The 22,072-nt window shown below is 42.5% G+C and overlaps 1 protein-coding gene across 1 annotated transcript in view; it reads right to left on the bottom strand.

Moving 5' to 3' along the window:
- The window catches only part of VXN (vexin), an 18,221-nt gene extending 4,584 nt beyond the window's left edge, over positions 1-13,637 (bottom strand). The window contains exons 1-3 of the mRNA XM_026842412.1: positions 13,487-13,637; positions 10,427-10,482; positions 4,654-4,819 (exon numbers count right to left, since the gene is read on the bottom strand). Coding sequence (XP_026698213.1) covers positions 4,654-4,819; positions 10,427-10,482; positions 13,487-13,553 — 289 coding nt within the window. The 5' untranslated portion in view covers positions 13,554-13,637. The remainder of the gene's footprint in view (positions 1-4,653; positions 4,820-10,426; positions 10,483-13,486) is intronic.
- Between the last annotated feature and the right edge of the window lie 8,435 nt (positions 13,638-22,072).

Raw genomic sequence — 22,072 nt, 5'->3', positions numbered from 1 at the left:
TCCTTTCCTTTCCTTTCCTTTCCTTTCCTTTCCTTTCCTTTCCTTTCCTTTCCTTTCCTTTCCTTTCCTTTCCTTTCCTTTCCTTTCCTTTCCTTTCCTTTCCTTTCCTTTCCTTTCCTTTCCTTTCCTTTCCTTTCCTTTCCTTTCCTTTCCTTTCCTTTCCTTTCCTTTCCTTTCCTTTCCTTTCCTTTCCTTTCCTTTCCTTTCCTTTCCTTTCCTTTCCTTTCCTTTCCTTTCCTTTCCTTTCCTTTCCTTTCCTTTCCTTTCCTTTCCTTTCCTTTCCTTTCCTTTCCTTTCCTTTCCTTTCCTTTCCTTTCCTTTCCTTTCCTTTCCTTTCCTTTCCTTTCCTTTCCTTTCCTTTCCTTTCCTTTCCTTTCCTTTCCTTTCCTTTCCTTTCCTTTCCTTTCCTTTCCTTTCCTTTCCTTTCCTTTCCTTTCCTTTCCTTTCCTTTCCTTTCCTTTCCTTTCCTTTCCTTTCCTTTCCTTTCCTTTCCTTTCCTTTCCTTTCCTTTCCTTTCCTTTCCTTTCCTTTCCTTTCCTTTCCTTTCCTTTCCTTTCCTTTCCTTTCCTTTCCTTTCCTTTCCTTTCCTTTCCTTTCCTTTCCTTTCCTTTCCTTTCCTTTCCTTTCCTTTCCTTTTTCTGGCCATTTTCAGTTGTCTGCTCTTTTTTAAAAAGGATATTCAGGTAAGTGAAGAGCAAGGATCTACAGAAGTACCAGGACTCACCAAGGCAGAGGATACAATATGGTTCACAACTGCTGTGACCAATGGAATATAAATAATGACAGCAAACATCAGAAATAACCAAGGTGCTGCTTATAGTGCTGTCTTCAGCATGAGTTCACAGCCAGAACTGTTTTCTTCTTCTGGGGGCGATATTTGAACATAAATATATTAACTAGCCTCTTTCTTCCCTGTCAGCCCACCCCACCCCATCCTGTAATTCCATTAGGTACCTAACTGTATCTCTCATGTCAAAGTTTAATTCAATCATCTCCTCTCATCTTGCATATTAGGTACTAACAGTATTCAGCAAGTGGCTCCAGGCTTTTTTTTTTTTTTTTTTCTCTCTTATATTGTCTGATTCTTCCCTTCAGACTGTGCCTCTTCTTAGACACAGAAAATGTTCTGGCAAACTTTAGCAAAATATCTAAGCAAAAGTAAGTCTTCATGGCTTCAGGTTCAGTGGTTCTACTTCCAGAACATGCTATAGATGCCTAAGCCTGGGACAAAGGGTGCTCCTCATCTGTTTTTCTGTCTTGTCCTGTTTCCAAGATGAGTGCTGGTAAAAAAACTTGGTACAAGCCTGAGTACTGCTTTTCTGGGGAATAAGAGCAGGTTTGTTGTTTTTTTTTTTTTTTTTTAATCCATCCTGTGAAGCAAAGCACAGCTTTGAGTGAAAGTCAGAAGTTCCATGTTGTGGCCTCCCGCTACACTTACTTGCCTTCCTGCACACTGGAATGGACCATCTTTATGCTTTGATACTTGTGTAGGGTTTCCAATGCTAACAAAGAGTGTGCTGATAGTCTCACTTACGCTCTTGTTTACACATTTTTCACTACTCTTGAAATCGAACTTTTCACTCTGTTACACAAACTACAAGCTGTGCTTTATCAGATCTGAAGACTCTTTAATATCCAACAGTATTTATCTATGGAGCAAGCAAGGAAAACTCTACAGACACAACTCTTTCCAGTAAGAAAGTTGAAGGATGTTTCTGAAGGGTGAAATTTATGTGGAGGTCACATTTGTACAGAGATTAATGAAAATAGATGATACATATCCATATATATACCTCATTTCATATCACATGCTGGCTCTCCATCTGTTGAGAAACAGCTGGAGAAACCTTTCCGGACTCTCTCATGTCACTCTATTCTCTGTGTAGGTATTATTAGCACAGTGAGTATTGAAAATGGACACTGCGGCACGTCTTAACAAAGAGCTGTTTTTATTTTCATCCAAATATTTGCAAGCACTTCTACTTTCCTTCCCTTAAAACACTAAATCTGTAAAGTCAGGCACTCAAAAGTTATAAAACACCGTAACTGGATCAAAGTTATTTCATTTCCCACCCGCCCCTCCCCAAGGATCTAGATATTGAGATTCAGTCTTTAATTGGTGACCAGAAACCATTTTGCCACAGACTTTCTGCTTCACTCATATAGACAGTGTTCACTCAGAAAGCAGGTGTTCATCCTTAGCTTTTATTTCTCAGTGCAGACTCCTATACTTATTTTCCCCACCAGTGAATCCTCTGAGGACAGAACTATTAATATTTTCATGGGCTCTTCTGTATTGCTGATCACTGTGGTCATCATCTGCACAAATGTTTTAAAGGAACAGCTTCATCACCTCCTGGAGGACAAGGAGTTATGCCAGGGAATGAGAGGTAGGTGCTGAGTTTAAGATCAGAAATTTCGGGGATCCAGTTTTTCAGGGGCTATGAGGCAGACGCAGCACTGTTCAGTCAGCAGTTTTTACTGGCAGCTGGAACTGAGCACTCCTGGGTGTCGCAGTCAGAGGCATGAGGCAGGCACCCAGAAAAGGGGAATACATCGGCTGTGTGAGGTGCTGAGCATCACTGAGGAGCCTGGGGGCAGTGGTGGACAGACCTTGGGGAGTGATTGCAGGAGACGGCCTGCCATGCCATCTTCTGTGCTGGGGGCAACAGGGATCTGACAAACAACCTCACCAGGCTGCACAAGCTTAGGCAGCCATGCAGTAGGTTTGTCTTGTCCAGATGCTCCTGGTGAGTTTGTCCTGTTCTATTTGCTTCGCTTCCTCCTTCCACTCCTCAGTCAGTCCTTTTTGGTTTATTTTTTTGTTATAATTTAAGCTTAGTGTCCTGGCTTCGACTGGGGTAGAGCTGATTGGGTTTTTTTCCCTTCTTTCCTTCTTAATAGCTAGAATAGGGATGTGTTTTGGATTCAGTATGGGATTTGGTATGAGAAGAATGTTGCTAATACACTGATGTTTTTAGTTGTTGCTAAGAAATTGAGGACTTTTCAACTCCTCATTCCTTGCTAGTGTGCAGGTACACAAGAAGCTGGGGGGGAGCAGAGCCAAAACAACGGATCCAAACTGGCCAATGGAATATCCCATATCATACAACATCATGCTCAGTATATAGATGAGTGTTGATTGGGAAGCTACACTCAGGTTTTCGGGATGGTGATTTCAGTATTCTCTCTCCTTTGGGATCACTAGCTGGGAATGGGCTGGGCATTGGTCAGTGGGTGGCGAGCAATCATTGTGCATTACCTGATCGTGTTTTCTGTTATTATGATTATAATTCTTATTTTTTAAAAATTTATTTTATTATTTTATTTCAATTATTAAATTGTTTTTACCTCAACCTATGAGTCTCCTTACCTTTATCCCTCCAACTCTTTCCCCCATTTCCTCGAGGTCGGGGAGGGTAAGCAAGTGGCTGCATGGTGTTTGGGTGACAGCTGGGTTTAAACAACAACACTTAGTTTATCCCTCTTTCCCTTTCATAATCCCAGTTTCTTTGCTCAGTTGCCTCCCTTTCTCCTGCTATGAGAATGGTTTCCCCCTTTTTCTGCTCTTCTTTTTGGATGCCTACATCTTTCCTCCCGTTCACACCTGTAATCCTTTACCTCTTGTGGCTCCTAACAGCAGAGACCAGCAGTCCCTCCTTTCTCCCCCACTGGCTCTCTGCCACTGCTAATGCCCCACAGCTGGACCCAGCCACTCCTCTGCCTCTCCCTACTCCAACCCTGAAGCCCAGATCTTTGTTCAGCCATTTCTTGGCTCTGTTCTCAGTCTGAGATATTTCCCCTACAGTTCCAAGATCACTTTCCTCCTTCTCAGTTCCCCTCTTGTATGGTCTGTGTTCCTAATGGGATGGCTTATGAGCAGTGAGGTTGAAGACCAGTTGTGTGAAGAACATGTGCCTTCATGTTACATTACAGATTTAGCACCTTTTAACAGCTAAATGTTCAATGTCTCTACCCAACACATGCCATACAGAATTTTTTCAAAGGCTTATGAGTTGACTGCATCTGGGTTTTTTTTTAAAAAAAGAAGAGCAAAATATGAGGTTTTTGATTAAAAGGTCACTTTTGCCAAACTGCATGGCTCTGTTCTAGCTTTGACCATCCAAACTTAACACACTAGCATCGAAGGAGCTGAATAACCAGTCTATTTATGTTTTCTCATTTCCTTGGTTTTGTATTCACAAACTCTGTTTTTCCTTCATGGGTTCTCACAAACACGCTGAACAAGTTTTGGTTGAAAAAACAAAATCAGCTCTGTGGCTGACATCTGGAATCTAGAATTTTTATCCAAAATAATTATGTTCTAGCAAGTTCTAAGCAACTGAACAGGGACCTTGTCTAATAAGATGACTCAGGCAAACTCAGTAATTCACAATCTATCATCTCTAAAGTATTGTCAGCCCTTGGAAAGAGAGTGTTTATGACTCTAAATAAAGTGAGTTTATGACTCTGAATAAAGCGAGAGCTGTGCAATGCCAAGGTCACTATCTCATTAATTCCACCAGACCTTTTAAGCATGGAAGTACCCTTCAGGTACATAACAAAGTGCCTGCTTCATTGCAGACTGGAAGACTGCAATATCTAAAAATGTCCTGAAGCCACAGAGGAATAAAGCCATTTCTGTGGTCTTACCGTGCTGGGCAGCAGTGCCCTTGGAGGGGCAGGGTCCCTGCTGCCCACTCTGCAGATGGCCCAAGCTCCGCACCTCGTCTTCCCTGCACAGCACCTGGAGGAGGTCACCTTGGTGGGGCGTCAGCTTCTCTGTCCTGTGGGGCCGGCGATCAGATATGGCTACCACCTACAGGGAAGAGGCAAAACCATCCCATTGTTACACCTAGCCTGGGAGATTAGGTGGTCTGTCAACGTCATTGGAGGAACTGCATAGAACTTGCTCTTCCCGCTGCTTTACTGCCAACCAGAGGGGATTTTGTTGGGTGGGGAATGTGAGATATGTGGGGTTTGTTCTGTTTGGCTCCTGCTTCTGTACATGAAATGTATAAAGGTACAGGAAAATCATGTGGGGCATCTCTGGGACCCAGCTACTTAGTTGCACCTGTCTGTATTCTCCTTGGGAGACAGAAATGTGGTCCCTTTCAAGGCCTACTGAATAGGATAAGCCTTTGAGACAGCTCACATTAATTTTCTTACTGCATCATATCTTGGGCAATCAGTTAAACTTATGCAATGTGGATTACAAATGTTGTTTCTTCATGGTCTCTCCTGTCTTTCGGATTTATGTACATTTTATATCTGGTAAATGACTACAGAAGATACAAGGCATTGAATAATTGTGCTCCTAGAGGTTAATTTTCACAAACATTAGCTTGCACAAACAAAACTCACCGAGAGGTGCATCTTTGAACATTAGGCCGCCTGTATCTCAGACCCAGTCTCTGAAAACGAGCATGAACAAAATCAAGTTCATTTCTACATTGATCATGACTAAGCCTTGGCACTCACTGTGCTGCCACAGGTAACTGGGGAGGCCGGAGCTAATGTGAGCTTAAAAAACCAGGCATAGGCTCCAAGCAGGTCAATTGATCAGGACTGTTATCCAGGATGGTCCAGAAACAATTTTCTCAAGATGATTAAAGTCCCAACAGGAGGGAAAGACTGTTTCATACTTACCTTTTTTTTTTTTTTTCATTATTTCCTGAACACTTGCTACTGTCATACAGAGAACCAGTTAAAACAGGGAGAAGACCCAAACCAGCAAGGAAACAAGACACATGGCAACTATTCAAACTGTTTCTTATTAGACTTACTTATGTTGATCTTATGTTGGAAGACCAGGAGAAAAGCAGTTACTTGCACTTAACTGATGACTGATAGTTGTCATCTACATGTTTTATATATAGATACAGTTATTTTGTCTCAAGACTGAGACCAGCAGCTGACTGGCCTGCTATTGGCATAGAAAAAACTTTAATTCCATCTCTTGCTCCGCCTTCTAACATATGCTTGAGATAAAACCAAGACCGCATTTAAGAATGTCCTCTCATGCAAAATTGTCCCTTTAAGTAGGATTTAATTCAGTTTGCCACTAAGCTGCACCATTCTTTGTAAGTGAATTTTTACACAGATATAAAACCACATGCAAACCAATGTTTTCCAAAACAGGCAAAAGGAAAAACCCAAACCTGACTGCTTTTTGCTCTTTTGACTTTATGTATCCTCAGGAATCTGGAGAAGGCTATATAAGCTAGATCCTACTGACCAGCAGGACAAAGAGCAGAAACTGGCCAACAGCAAGCAAAAATACTGCTGGAAAGGGCTAGTGAGGCAACCAAAGCTAATCCAAGACCTAAGAGGGTTTTTTTCTTAGTTCTGTGGATTTTGGCACAGAGCCTAACACAGTCCCTGCTCAAGCTACTTAAGGACATACCCAGTGTTAAGTGAAAGGAGCTACTGGTGTCCTTGAAAACAAGCACTGCTAAAGGAGGCTGTGGCTGGGCCCCAGCTCTACTGACCATGAATCTGGTGCTGCTGGACTGAGCCTAGCCTCAGCATTGCTCTGATGATTCAGAAACGAGGATGATGCCGGTGGTAAGAGGCTGCCTGTTGCTGCTTAAACAGTTGGCATTGGCTCTTTCCCAGCTGCCCCTGGACCAGTTCCAGGACCTCTCCATCCCTCTTTGCAGGCTGCAGGCTCCTGTGTCCATGCATGCCCTGGCCACCCAACCCTTGCAAGCTGCTTACCAGAGGCATCTCCCCCCATCACCACAGTGATGTCGGTGGAGACACCTGTCTTCGTTACGAATACAACGAGGCTGTGTCTGGCAAGGGTCTCTCTTGACAGCCCTTGGAATCTGCCTTGCGTGAACCGAGCTCTTCCAGCTTTCAAGGAACACTAGAAATCTCACCTTTCCCACCATCTCTGGAAAGATGTGCAGCGCTCTTGGTCACACTCAGTCTTCTTTGGTGTGTGACAGCAAATGTCTGCAACTCTCTGCTACCGAGACTCCTGAGGTTGTGTTTTTTGCATGGTCATGGAAAGAGCATTTTTGGTAAGTAGGATGCTGGTTGCAGTCATGTCTAATCCTGAAAGTGGCTTATTTGATCAGTGTAAACCACCAATGACTTGAAACTTAACAATCTGCCTATGTATTGCAAAGGATGAAATAGTTTTGGGAGAGGAAGCATGATTTTTAACTTCATTAATATCAGGAATTATTTAGGCATGTTGTCTGTGCTTTCAAGATTCCTTGTTACATGTCATCAGTAATGCCAAAATGCCTTCAGGCAGAAGAATCTGTATAAATAAGTTGCAATGTCATTTTCCATTACAGCTGAAGACAACAGCACAATCTCTATAGCACATCTTCAATTAACATCTTCGTTTGCAGCGTTTGGCTGTAGTACACTTTTGAGTTTCTTATCTCCTAATTCAAGGTTTCACCATGAGCTTGACTACCTCACTCATTACTGTAATATGTAAAGACTTATCTAGGTCAAGAAACTAAACCTGCTGTAGTGCAGTTTTGATCTAAACTGGAGCTGACATTTCTCTAGGGTACCTAGGGTGAGGCACAAGTATCAGATGGAAGTCACTTTTCTTCTCGAGACATACCAGGAAATTTTAATCTGTGAGACTAGCAGAGTCAGCCAAACTATGCAGAATTAGTAAACTGCTCTCTGAAAACTACAGTTTCTAGAACCTGGAAGTCCCTTGACCGTCTCAGTCTGCAGGATGCTGACTCTGAATTCAGAGCTCAGCAAGTCTCTTTTGTGGACTTTACTGTGCACATGAGAGCACCGAGGCCTGGCATACCTGCTGTTGGAATTAGCTGTGTTAATTGTGGGGCATGGGGGACACAGTAGGGTTGCAGAGCAGCACAGAGGCTATTCCCACAACCCTGCTCCTGGACCCAAAATCACAACCAACCAACCACAGAGGGTTTGGATAAAACTTTGAAGTTTAGAAGCTGAACAATGAAGTGCTTGTTAGTGGAGGAAATGCCAAATTTGTAGAGTTAAGCTCTTTTTGATGGTCTAATGCTGATCTAATTTTTAATGCACAGAGGGATTTGCCATTTTTCTGCAAAGTAGTCAGGTACTGGTGTCAAGACAGTTCTACCCAAGGGATTTTGGGGCTAGAAGAACAAGGGAATAGAAGGGAAGGATCTAGTATCACTGGAAAGAAATCTTTATAGGGCAATAGGAACTGTAAATAAGCATACTGGTGAAGCAGTCAATTAAAAAAAAAAAGGTGTTTCCCCCTTTCTCTCATCCTTCCACAGTCATGATTGTGCTTCTGGGATGGGTTCTTGAATGTGATGGAAGTTACCCCCAAGGTCAGTCATTTGAATGTTAAATCACTTAATGATACACTGCTTGAGTATTTCTGACGCAAAAAACACAAAGGTCTGGCAGATGTCCACATTGCTTGCTATTTTTGCCCTTGCTGAGGATTAAAGTTGTGCATCCACTGCAATCGCCAGAGCAGAAGATTTCATGTTAGCTGAGGCATTTCTACAGCACTGACTGCAGGTGCAGAGGTAAAAGTGAAAAATAAATAATCATTCTGCTACTTTTCTGTGGGTCTAGAAACTGGCAATCACAACTTCCTCACAGGCATGTATATTCCAGTACACGAAATTAATTTGAATGCTTGTACATGAGCTGTAAGCAGCTGCATCATACTGAAGAAGGGGAAGGCATAAGTCTAAGAGTTGACTGTGCCAGTTGCTTTGGTTTGAGAGCCTTGCTTGTTTTCTTAGCTGGAGCTGCAGACCATTCCTCAGGCTCGGTGCTCCCACTGCTAATACGATGCTGCCTGCATCATGACTAAGGGCCAATCAAAGGACATTTTTAATTGGGGTCAGGAAAGCCCCAAAGGAAAACAAAAACCCTCTAAAAATACAGCAACAAACCAGGGACTTTCTTATCAGATTTTCTTAGGCTTTTATGAGTATAGTGCTGCTACAGCAGCTAATCCAATCCAAACTAAATATTAGAGGCTCCTATTTAGCAGAAACAACTATCTATCTGCTGAGATCCAGAACTTGATAACAGACATACAGTTGCCCTAGATTTCAATGAGAGCTAGCTGAAATTTTTTCAGCTGGATAGTTTTATGAGAAAACTCTGGTTAGAATTTGTTGGAAAAGTATCTGCTTTGTCAAAAAAAATCGAGAAATTATCTGTGCATTCTGTTTTATGAAGTCAGTACAGTTCACTTTTGATTTGGACTTTTCTACTATTTTTATATTACATGGAAAACAAAATATACCAAAGGCATAACAAATATAAAAGGGGTATTTCAAAGTGGCTTATTCTGAGTAACACTCTGGCATTCTGATTTTCATCTCCATTTGGAATGAAGAGTCATTTTGAAACCTCAGCTTGAGTTACAGGATAAAAAAAAAAGATTTTCGCAATTTGAGAAAATACACACATACATACTTTTTACCCAAACACGACAGACATTCTGAGGACTACTACAGACATTCTGTGAAGTATTGGGATCCTGTGATCTGCTTTAATAACCAAGAGAGGAGATGGGAGTGAATGTGGCGAGGTTTTTCCCAGTGCACAGGTAAGTGTGGTAATCAGGGGGGCCTGTGATGCTGTGAGGAGATCAGGGAATCAGGAATACAAAGAAGAGTGACAAATGAGGGTGGGACTGGGAAGTGGGAGAGGGGCATGGAAAAAGGAAACGCCATGGAGTATAATAAAATAATTCAACAAAGTGCTAGAGAAAAATAAAAGGAGGGAAAACTGTATCCGAAGACAAGAAACCTCATGCCCATGTGTCAAAGCGACCAAACTTAGAAAACATTTTCTCAGAGCATGAAAAATGTTCAGTTAGCTGAATCTGCAGTGGTTACCTCATCTTCAGGGAGGGGGTAAAACTCCAGCTGTGCCCTCTGTGCTGGTGCACTGAGGGGGAGTCAAAGCAGGCAACCACTGCTGGGATCAAGGCACAAGCATCCTCTTGTGGCTGTCTCAGAGCCATCTTTTTGACTCAAGGTTACAGTCCATTGCTTGGTGTTTTTTTCCCAGATTCCCCAGGCTCCTTGATTAATGTGTATTTGTTTGTTTTTCATTCCTGCCTGTCCCTCTGGCACTGTTATTAGGGCTTTATGGATAAGAATTAAATCTGCGATTCCCTCAGATGACCCATGTTGATAAGCTGCTATGTTCATTTTGACTGTCTCTGCACAGCAAGACCATGTTTTTTGAAGTTTCAAAGCTTCAAAGCACTTCTGTAAATAAACTGTAGCTTTACAGACACTCCCCTTTCTGTTTCCCACCCCATTTCCTGCATCAGACACCGATGCACTTCTTTGCCCTGAAAGATCTGCTTCCCATTTATCCATGGCATTTTTAAGGATAAGTGTAGCCAAGCAGAATTAAGGAAATAAAAAAAGAAAAGAGGGAGAGAAAGGGAGATTTTTCTTACACTCTTTGTTAGGATGTGCTGCGTACTTTTGGCTCGTCTTCGGGCAGGACTACATGCTGTGAAAAGAAGAACAGGAACATGGTCAGGGTGCAGTGGAGGTGGACAAGATGAGGTTACACATGCCTCTAAAAGTAATCCATGAGAATACACTGGGGGCACAGGGACCAGCAAGGGGGGAAAGAAGAAAGGGTTTAAGGAGGATTCCAGTTGAAACAGCCTAAAAGAAAGTCCTTTTAAATGTTATCTCAGAGACCATGCTCTACCTATACAATACAGACTTCCATGGACACAGGGCAACAGCCTTCCCCAAGTTTCTACATCTCTCCCATAGGTTTCCAGGATGAACTATCCTTCTCCTTCCTAGGTCTTGATCTGTCCTCCCACCTGCCAATGTTTCAGAAGGAAATGAGTTTCTCTTTCCATCCAGTCACCTTCAAACATGACTAGTATATACCTTAACTTTGGAGAGGCCTAGGATTTTATGTAGATAGGGACTTTTTCAATAAGCTCAAACTCCTTGGTGACATCATTTCACTTTTGCCACATGATGTCTAAAGCACAACATTTGCACTAAGCCTCGTCTTTTCAATCCTCAAAATGACCCATTTGGTTCTTTAACTTGGGGCATTCTGCTTAAAGTCTGTTTCTCAATTTCTTAGACGCATGAAGACAAAAAATCATAGGCAAAACAGAATCACTAGCCACTAGACACACAAGATGCCAGGACCATAAGCCAAGGTTTTGACTGGACTGAAGCGACTGGTTTTGGGTGATGGCTTTTTTGGACAACATGAAGGTTGTTTAAATACTTGTTGTTTTAGTTTGACTAGAAACTGGACCGAAACACTCTGTGGTACTCCCAGCTCTCCCTCTCATTGTATTTTACCCTTTGCTCTTTAAAATTATTGCCCTCCTCTGTGTTCAGGCTACAGGAGCTATAGGATTTAGCAGCCAGTGACAGAAACAGGCCTGCAAAAACCTGCCAAATTCAGAGAATTAACTCCAATTCTAAAGGCTGATGCTGAGGGCAGGGCACGTGAATGAGGGTTTCCTATTCAGGCTTCATGTATAACCCACAGGCTTTGAAGAGCCAGGAAGTTTTGCTATGGGATGATGGGTGATTCACTCTCCAGGTGAGCTTTCCTTTACATTTTTGGCATGCATACAACTCCAGGAGTTGCAGTGCTTATCACTGCTATGTATTAATGTTTGCAAAGATTTCTGGAGCTGTGGAAGCAGCTGGAGGTCATCCAAAGCTGCCCGTTACTGCAGCCAAACTCATCTCCTCTCATGGCAGGAATAACAAGTGAGCAGGCTTTCCAGGGCTCCAGTACAAGACCAAAGTCACTCTTCCTAGACAGCTTGGATTTGTCTAAAAGCCACCCTTCGGTACTCCAGTGAGGATATAAGCGCTGAGCATTAGGATAAAGTTTTGGCCTATGCTCTGCCCGTAGTGAAACGGGACAGTAACACGGGAGGTGACCAATCTTGCCCAGAGTGCCTGCAAGCAACCCGTTACAGGGCAGGCTACTTCCACACCGAACTCATCACAACTGTGTTATCTGCCTCTATAGAGCTTGAGTGTGCTAAGCTGTCAGTTCAATCACAGTCTGTTTTGCATGGCGTAATATCCTCAGGGATCCCTGCTGCCGCCTTCTGCAGGACCTGTTTTTTTATTTTAAACTTTGGTGAGTGTGGGATGAAAACCAGACAAACATAATGAAGGTGGATTTTTTTTTCCTAGGAATATATTGTAACTTGTTTTTGAAGCTGCTGCAATCACCTTCTGGAATTTCTTCCTGCAAAGACTAAACTAACTGCTCACAAGCAAAACACTCAAGTGCACAAGTTTAGTGATGCAAGGAATTGTTGTCTCTCTGATATTTTATGTATTTTACTGGAGAGTATGAGGAGCATAGTTTATATAGATTTCTACCGCAAGCAAGTACTGTTGGGCTGTTATTGGTACCCAGGCTGGTGCACAAGGAACAACACATAAATGTGCCTAACGGTAACAAATTTGCATATTTTCAGAGTATGTATGAGCCACAGTCCAACTCACTGCCTGTCGTCTGCCAGAGCAAGTGGCAAATGGCTTACAGGGGCTGAAGAAAGGCAAGGCATGAAAGGGAAGTCACAGCACCAGCAAACATGCAATTACTTGAATAGCCATTGAAAGAAGAGTGAATCGCAGAGGTAGCCAGAAGTGACCCACTTGGGCAGGAATACAATGGCAGCAATGCAAACAGTGGGGCTGCAGGGCTCTCCCTGCAAACATGATTTTCTGCAGGGAGTGGGAGCAGGAAAGGAAGAATGACCCTTGCAGATGATGTTTCTGGATTTGCCTGAAAAAGGATGTTTGTATATACAGTCCAGCTTTTGGGCAACAAAAACAATCACAGTGATGGTTCACTTATATTCTGAAATTAAGCAGCTGAGAGCTCATGCTCACAGCTTGCAAGTTAAGATTTGATCTGCCCCCGCAATTTGTTTTCCCTGCTTTTACCTGCTTTCTTGTTGCTGAAATATGCAGCCATTGAGTTTAAACTAATTCGTTCAATCAAATGCAGACTGGGCTTTGTCCGGTTCTTACTCTTCATTACAAGCAATTAATGTTAATCATGCATTCATTTCCAGGGCATGGCTTTGGAAATGTTCCACTTATTGAGCCAGCAGACTTAAATTCAACATTCATGCAGTTCACCCAGTTCATCTGAGCTGCTAACTGCTTGAAGAACTTCATTTTCTTTTCTATTACACAGAATAGCCACACAGTTGCAAGCTGTCACTTTAGCAATTACCTCATAGGTATACCAACACCGATTCCAGATTTCCCAATTTTGCCAGTGCAAAGATTTTACACGGCCACAATGTCAAGGCACCTGCACAGATTAGCTCCAGAAACAAGCAGCGAGCGCTGGACTGCAAGCAGAGCACTGCACGGCACGGCACGGCACAACAGATGAGCTGCTACCTTCAGAGATTTCCCTGATGCTAAACACCCCATCATCCATCTCAAAGACAACACCGTAGCAGTTGTTACAGTTTTGATGTACTCACATTTGGATGAAATCACAGTGGTGAAAACTTCTAAATTTTCGTCACTGCAGCTGTAAATCTGGTGCATTTTCCACCTCTCCCTCCTGACTGCCTTTCAGCTTCATGCAACCGCTCTGAACTTCTGGTAAATAGGTTTCACTAATCCAATCTGGCTCTGTGATCATTGTCCAGATCTACAAAGGACAGACTGATGCTGTGATCTCATCTCATTCCATATTCTTCATTGCAACATTTTCTGCTCCCATCTGCCTTTCTATGAATACTATTAATGCAAAGATTTAATTTAGCTGTTACTTAAGCCTCTACTCAGGATCATTTTATTTTACATCTCTTTTTACCAGTCTGGAGAATCCTCAGCAATAAATGGCTAATAATTAAAGTCTGTTCTGTGCAGTCAATGTATAGGTAAATAAACATTTACAGAAGTACTGCAAGGATTTTAAAAATAATTTGGGTTAATACTTTGTGTTAACACATTTATCATAAAAATTTTCTCCTCCCATATAATGAGGAGCTGATTCTAGGTGTATTAAGAAAAGCATTTTGTGCTTTACCTTTTAAGTTCACAAACTAGTACCTGAATCCTGGGCACTTAGTGTAAAATTTCAAGTGCAGATGACTAAAGAAGGGCACGTCAAGCAGACGTATCGGTCTATATGCCCCCTACACTTCAGTGGTTGCAGAGGGAGGGCAGGTGGCTCAGTCATAGATGGGCTTCTACATGACTTGATGGTTCTGGGGCCTAATTCCATATTTATGCACTTCAATAAGGGGTCTTCTTGCCAGAGCTTTTCATTCCTTAACGCTCCCACCAGAAATTGTTCCTTTCCCCATCTATGAAAATCAACCCCCTCAACTTCTGGTGACTTACTGCTGCCATGGACACCTAAGCTTGAAAATTTTGGCTTGCAGGCTCCAGCAACTGATGTAGCAGAAACACTTTCAAGTGTGAATAATGATATTAAATTATATCAGTCTAATGAATAGCCTTCGTTACTAGCACGTGTGTGTAATTAACACAAAAACTAGTGCTGTCTTCTATAGCTGTCTGCCACCAACAGTCCCAGATGGAAAGTGCCAGCAAACATGGGCTGTCACTGTCATATTCATGTAACGTTTCTTCTTTGAAATAATAAATATTGGTCAAATACACATCCCAATCCTGGAAGCATTTTGGTTGAGTGGAAAGTGTCACTGTTTCAGGAAAGAAATGAGTGAAGAGAAGCTGCTATCACTTGTCACCTCCCAGGGCAGCCTCCTGCTGTCCAGGGGCAGCAAAGCCATTGAGGGGCTGGGGGCATTGTCCCAGGAAACCATGGCATGTTTGAAATGGGCGGTGGGACGGCAACATAATCAAGCAAAAGTTCAATTAGTTTTTGATTTATTGCGCCACATGTTCTGCTTGTATGACTGATGTCATTAACATCAGGCTCGACTGGCGTGTTCATCTGTCCCTGCCCAGCTCCCTCTGAAGGCGCACACACTCAACAGATGGGGAGCTGCACGGGCGCGAATGCAATTGTTTATCCCTCTATTGTTCCTGTGTCAAGCAATCAAACCAAATCCATTACCCACCAAGAAAAAGATCAGCGCACCGTCCATTCAGCAGTGAACGGAGCAGAGGCGGTTATGCAGGGAGGCTTTAAAGCTTTCAAAAGAATTTTAAAAAAATAATGAAGAGCAACACTGAATAGTTGACCAAAAAAAAAAAACCAAACCCACCCCACCAACCTATAACAAATCTAACCCACCCTTTATTTCACCTTTCGATATTCAGAGTCCTATGAGAAGAGGCACTTTTGGATGAGTCATTGTTTTCCTAATTATAGGTATGACCTAAAGATATTTTAAAATCTTAGCCAGAGTTTAACATTAGAACAAATATTTGGTGTTTCATCACGTTGAGGAGGGGCGTGGATGTGGAACCTGAAGTGAGACTCAAGAGCTGATTACCAGCTGGCACTCACTGCATTATAGGCTAAGTTTTGAGCAGGTAGGCTTTGAACACCTATCTTTACAAGGGACCTGAAGCTCTGGGGATGAGTCACTGTGCAGAGAGCTGACAAAAGGCTCTCACATCACTTCCAGACAGAAAAATAGGGCTCAGGAGGGCCAGTATAATATGTCGGATCTGGGAATGAATTTTCCTCTGTTCATGAAATGGAATTTGCTGCTTAATTCTGCCCAGATCTTACAGGGTAGTCAAGCACTATGAGTGCTCAGGGTTTTGCAGGAAATCTAACGTGACCTCAAGAGAAGGACTGCACATATTGGGTTACTTTCTCCTAGCTGTCTGTGAGGTATTTTGGACGAATGTCTTGGTTTATCTAGCTACAAAATAGATGTGATAATACCTGTCAAGGAAGTGTACTACAGAGTACAACTGCATGCAGCCTGCTGAAAAACAGCAGGCAGTAATTTTAGACTTGAGGAAGATACTCTTCTCGGTGTCCAACCTAAGAACTGCTTGCAGAGCCACATCAGATGATTTCACATAATATCGCCCTCCAGCTCCCTACTGACCTAGTAAGAGTGCAGTCTGTGATGGGAGCAGGAAACCAGTTATTGATTCTATTAATCATTTTTTGTTCCCCAAATTACATAAAATACCTAGAAACTCGGCTCATTTTTTTTTCTCACTGCTAAACACAGTTAATAAGCTATTAATTTAATTTATGTGGTGCCACTGCAGCCATAACACCCAAAAAAGGTTTTGCAGTGGGGTATATCCTTGACTGAAGACTCCCAAGCCAACACGTGGAATCCAAAGCCCTCGCTGTGGGCTGTGATATAGCTGTTTAACAAATACCTGAACTCCCATTGTTGTTAGTAAAAGTTCAAAATATTTGCTGGTGCAAGAACTTGGCGACCAAAGGTGAACAGGGACTACTGAGGAGAGGAGGACAATTCAGGACACAAGAACAGACATATGGTGTCTGACAAAACATCCATCTAACCTGATCTGCAGGTCTGGGACAGGGAAGGTATTTGATTTTGGGGAATGTGGGCGGAAAGGTGGAGAAGGGGAAGAGATATATGCTGAGGCTGAGGGAAAAACAACTGGTGAAAGCAATCAGAAGGCTCAGGCAACCTTGCAACATGGCAGAAAAGTCCATAAATTGGTGAAATGTCCCTCTGGGGAGGTGGCAAGGGTGCTTTTCCTATGGGCTAGATCTGTTCAGCTACGTCTGGAAGAAACAAGTGCAGACACTTGTCCTGTTTACCAAGTATGTCAGAGCCAGTGAGCTTAAAGGAATAATTTTTTTCAAAAAAAGAAAATTCTGGTTACAAAAACTTTAATTAAAACTTTGAGTACTTTAAGATAAGTATCAGAAACCTCTAGAACTTATTTATCCTGGCCTTTGTAAACAAATGAACGCCTTTCCGGTACAGCATTCTTTCAGTGAAGTCAGTAGGAAGCATCCTGGTACTCTCAAGGGGCATTGCCAAGGGATTCCCTGGCCCACAGAGGACAGAGCTCTTCCCCACGCAGGTCTCTGGCTTCTCCCTGGATCTAGTACCCTATTGCGTAAGAGGCGAATCTAATCCATACTGAGCCACTTGAGCCTATTTCTTACCATTAGCAGGGCAATATGATAAGGATAAACCTCAGGTATTTTTGGAATAGGATAGTGAACCAGAGGTATGTACAGTTAACCATTTAAAAATAAGATGGGACAAAACTGCACATGCATGCTGTCGACATGTCTAAAACACTGGTGAGTGATGCAATACAAGTGGCATTTTTTGTGGAAGGAAAATTGGTTTGTTTCATTTTAGGGCCACAGAATTGCAACTGCCAATGACTGAAAAGGAAAACCAACAAAAAAAGCAAAATATCAAATGAGCTTCTCATACATAATCTGCTATTTTTCCCTAAATGAAAGAGAGACAGTTATGCTACCAATAACTTCACCTCATATTTATAGCAGTCTGCAAAACTAGTTCAAAATTAAAGTAGCAATACATGGCGGAAAGGTCTGTGAATAAGTGAAGAATTTTCAAAAGTCACATTTTAATTTGCATCTGGCTTGAAGCTGCTGTAGTAGATTTTACCCAAGTTGGAATAAGATCGAAGCATTTAAAAAAACCTTCTGAACTTTAAATTCACTATAGGGAACCAGGAGAGAGGGCTGCAAGTGTTGTGCAGTTTGACAGGGCTAGCGCACAGACTTCTCTGCTAATCAGGAAAGGAAATACCAGCCAGACCTGGAAGCAAGGCTGGAAGCATCCCCCCACTAGCTACAGAAAGATACTGCAGGATCCTGAGAGAAAAAAAAAAGCCAACAAAAAAACCCCTGGTTAGCTCCTCTTAAAAAAGTTACATATAGATAATTGGACATTCACAAATTTGCCCTAAGCTTGTAAAACACACTTGAGTAAGTCCATACAATAATTAGCGAGAAACACAATGCCCAGCAGTGCAAGGTTCAAGTCCCGCAGAGCTTGTGCCAGCAGTAGGGATTGCACTGAGCCAGCTTTAAAGCTAGGGCCAGGCTGAGCACGTGGAGGCTTAACAAGCTTTCATACACTGGTCATGTACTCGTAATCCACAGAAAGCATTAAAAATGTCAACAAAAGAGCAATATGTCCAAACCGAGCTGTGACAACAATCTCTTATTAAGATGATGAACTTTAATCACATTTGTCCTTAATTTATTAAGTTTTCAAGCTAATTGATCAGTGAGGTCCCTGATAAAGCACAGTAATTTTTGGATGGGGCCTTTTCATTCCCAGTTATTTCCTTTAAAACATTCTAAGATTATTTTTACTATTGAATACTGATATGAACATAACCATTTTTAGACAAGCAAGCATATTAATTAAAGCTTGTCCCGTGGTTCCTGGATTTGTGCAGTGGTAGCCTTCTTGACTGTGTCTCACACCACATAGAGGAAAATCCATGGCTTGGATAACCAGGCACAAACTACTTAGGATTTCTCCCATGGGTAAGTCTAAAGAATGAGGCAACCTGAACTGTCACCTCACTTGTCTCTAGTGTGTCCTCATGCAGCCATCAACCTCCTTTTGCTGCATGCAACACACGTGCTCTGCGGGATGAAGGTCTTTGGAGGGTATCAGATGGCATTGACTCCGCTGGCTTAAGCTCTTTGTGAAAATGAGATTAAATATAAAACAAGGAGCGTCATTATCAGTACACAGAGACACCAGTGCTAGAAACTTAGAAAATAGGAAGTAAGAGAAGCTGCACTAAAGGCACAGAAGCAGGATCAAATTTATGAGTCCCCATGAGATCGATTTAAGTTATGGTGCCTACATGAAGCAGCAAGACAGCACAGAAGATGGCACCATGACAGAGGAGTTTTTAGAAGAGAGTGGAAGCACCACTACGGAATTGCTGGGTCTCAGAAATGTGGGACTTTTGAGGTAGCTTTTGTGTGACAAGTACGTTAAATGGCCACACCATTGTACAGCTGTGAGCCTGGAATTGGGAACTGGGGGACTCCCTCTATGCCAATTATCCTAAAAAGGGTTTTGGAGAGATCAAATGGGTTATCTTGTCTCCCTGCTGGTTTGGTCTTTGGCCTCTCTACTGACGCTGCCAGCAGGGGTGTCAAAGATCTTCTGCTCTAAGTACCTGACTTGTCTGTAGGAATCTGATTAAAGTAGATCACCTCTGATAACAAGAGGAATTAATGCTGCAAATACACTGGAGAGGATTTCAAGCTTATAAACTACATAGAGGTCAGTCCTTTTCAAGTCATGCAGCCTCTGAGATCTTTGATTTTCACAGAATTGATGGTATTTACTTGTGCTTTTCCTCTGTCCTGTTAGCCTTTACACTTAAACACTTACCTTTATTAATTCAATTCTAGCTGTAATCTGTTCAGTTGCTCTGTCCACTACACAGAATGTACTGCACAAGAGGTAAGTCTGTGCCCTGTTTTCAGCTGGTTTAGAGTTAACTAGTTGGGGTTATTTTCTCCTTCTTTCTTAGTAGCTAGAATAGAGATGTGTTTTGAATTCAGTATGGGATTTAGTATGAGAAGAATGTTGATAACACACTGATGCTTTTAGCTGTTGCTATAAAATCAAGGACTTTTCAACTTCTCGTATCCTGCCCATGCGCAGATACACAAGAAGCTGGGGGGGAGCAGAGCCAAAGCAACGGACCTAAACTGGCCCATGGAATATGTCACATCATACAACATCATGCTCAGTATATAGGTAAGGGTTGACTGGGAAGCTCCACTCAGGTTTTCAGGATGATGGGTTTAGGATTCTCCCTTCTCTGTGATCACTAGCCAGGAACAGGCTGGGCATCAGTCAGTGGGTGGTGAGCAATCACACTGCACATTACCTGTTTGTATTTTCTGTTGTTGTTGTTGTTATTATTGCTATTATTATTTTATTTCAATTCTTAAATTGTTTTTATCTCAATCTATGAATCTCCTTACCTTACCCTTCCAACTCTTGCCCCCATGCCCCGGGGGTTGGGGGAGGTTTAGCAAGTGGCTGTGTGGTGTTTGGCTGCTGGCTAGGTTGAAACCACAACAGCCTGGGAGAGAAAAACCCCAAAAGGAACAATAAAGAGGTTTTGGAGGCTTTGCAATAGACAGGGCACATTCTCCTTAATAACTCCATAGTTTTAGATTCTACATCCTTCAAATTTTTACAAAGTTTTGTATAATGCATATTCTCATCTTAGATGTTCCCCTGTAGTCTGACATTTCTATATACTTTCAACTTGGTCAGCCAAAAAGAGTTAGACTCCTAGATCCTAGCCCTTCAACTTTTTATACTTTCTAGCATGTAACCATGTTATATATTCAGGCTCAATGTCTCAGCTGTAAGCAACCCTATGCATAAGTCTGCACATGTCAGTTTTTTTACCAACGCCTTGTTTGCTGTGCACATGCAGATGTCTCCAGTGAAGGACATGCTCAGACCTTTAGCACCCATGAGTCGACCCCGCACCGCCTTTGTTCACCAGGTTGGCATTTTTAGCTCAGCTCTGTTGGGTAGGTCCCTGGATCGCATTTTGCAGTTGGTGACGGTATCATTCCTGACATGAGAAGTCACAGACAGTTACTTTACTGTCAAAATCTGCCCCCCAGCTCTGTGCTCAGTTTTACCAACTGAGTAGTCCTAATTTTAGGACTTCCATTTAAAACACAAATACAGTAGGTAGGAAGTACATCAGCTTGACTGCACCAGGAACTAAACTTGGGATATAGCTACATGAAGGCTGTGGGATGTGCTATTCTAGGATGTCCCAACTGCCAGAAATGCAATTCATGTCACTCTGAGTGCGCCTGAACGGGACCTGCGTGCTCCAGAAGTGGGATCAGAGGCTGCAGCCCTCCAGGGGGGAACACTGAAGTGCCACTGCTCGCAGCACAGCACTGACACGACTTCAACCCTTCCTGGCTTGACCCTGGGGGACTGATCCGCTGAAACAAGTGTTACAGAGGCTCCAAGGTTTTAATAGTAAAAGGCAAATGCAATTCAGGCTCTGTTCATGTTAATTCCCTTTTCTTGCCGCTCAGATAAGCACGCAGTGACAGCTTTCATGAGGCAGGGACCTGTCCATTGGAAAATGGATTATGACCACCAACACTTGCACATAAACCTCTGAGCAATCATCTAATGGTCACTAGAGAGACACCATAGGTCTGTGCTGGTGACCTAGAGGTGAAATGACTTTCTTTGTCTGTCTGAATCCCTGAAGCATTCAGACCCCTGATTCGGGGGGGAAGTTCTGATCTAAACGACCATTAATCTTCCTGAAGGTGAAAAGGTCAGAAAAGCAAGTTATTCAACGTTAACTGTTTTTTATGCCAGCAAAAAAGCTTCTTTATTTCCAATGCTGTCTTAAAACATACAGCAACACTTAAACATCCAAACTTTCACGGTGATTTTTTGAAAGTGATGTCAGCTTTTAGATAGATGGCATAGTCCACACACATTGTCAGCCTCCCACAGCTGTGTCCATAGCCATACCAACAATGCCACACAATGGTGTCCTTAAATCCCATAAAGGCAAGCGACAATGCCACAGAATGAAGCGATAACATATTGGAGCTGCTGACAATCAGTCTTTAACATGTGTTATCCATTTGACTGCAGGTGTAAATCAGCATTTCAATGTCAAGTTGCTAATTTAAGGCAGTATGGTCAAACACCCAAATAGCGTACCCCAAGAAAAGCGCAAGTGCATTGTTATAGTAGGTCAAAGTCACTGCAAGTCAGGGAACATGGAGACAAAGTTCCACACCAATAAACCAGTGTTTGTGCTATGACATATATATTTCATGATACAGTAGTATTAGATTAAATTAAACATTTAGCGGGAGCTCAGACTACAGTGTGGGCCCAGCCAGCATTCTGTTGCTGCTCAGTTGACTTTGGTGGTGTACGTGCTGCCAGCACACACGGCTGCAGAACCAAGCTCTGCGGCTCTACAGTGTGACGTGAATTAACATGGCTCTCCAAGGAATACATGTCACTCTTCCTCTGCTTTCACTTAACTGTGCTACCTCATGGATGAGCATTAACTTTCCCCCATTTAATTCCCATGTTCAGAGAAATAAGGAAAATATCTACTGCCATTTGTTAAATTTA

This window comes from Athene cunicularia (assembly GCF_003259725.1).
Source record: "Athene cunicularia isolate RWA chromosome 2 unlocalized genomic scaffold, athCun1 chr2_part1, whole genome shotgun sequence".
In the NCBI taxonomy this organism is placed as follows: domain Eukaryota; kingdom Metazoa; phylum Chordata; class Aves; order Strigiformes; family Strigidae; genus Athene; species Athene cunicularia.
Note: the sequence above shows the minus strand (reverse complement) of the source record. Positions and strands in the feature narration are given on the sequence as shown.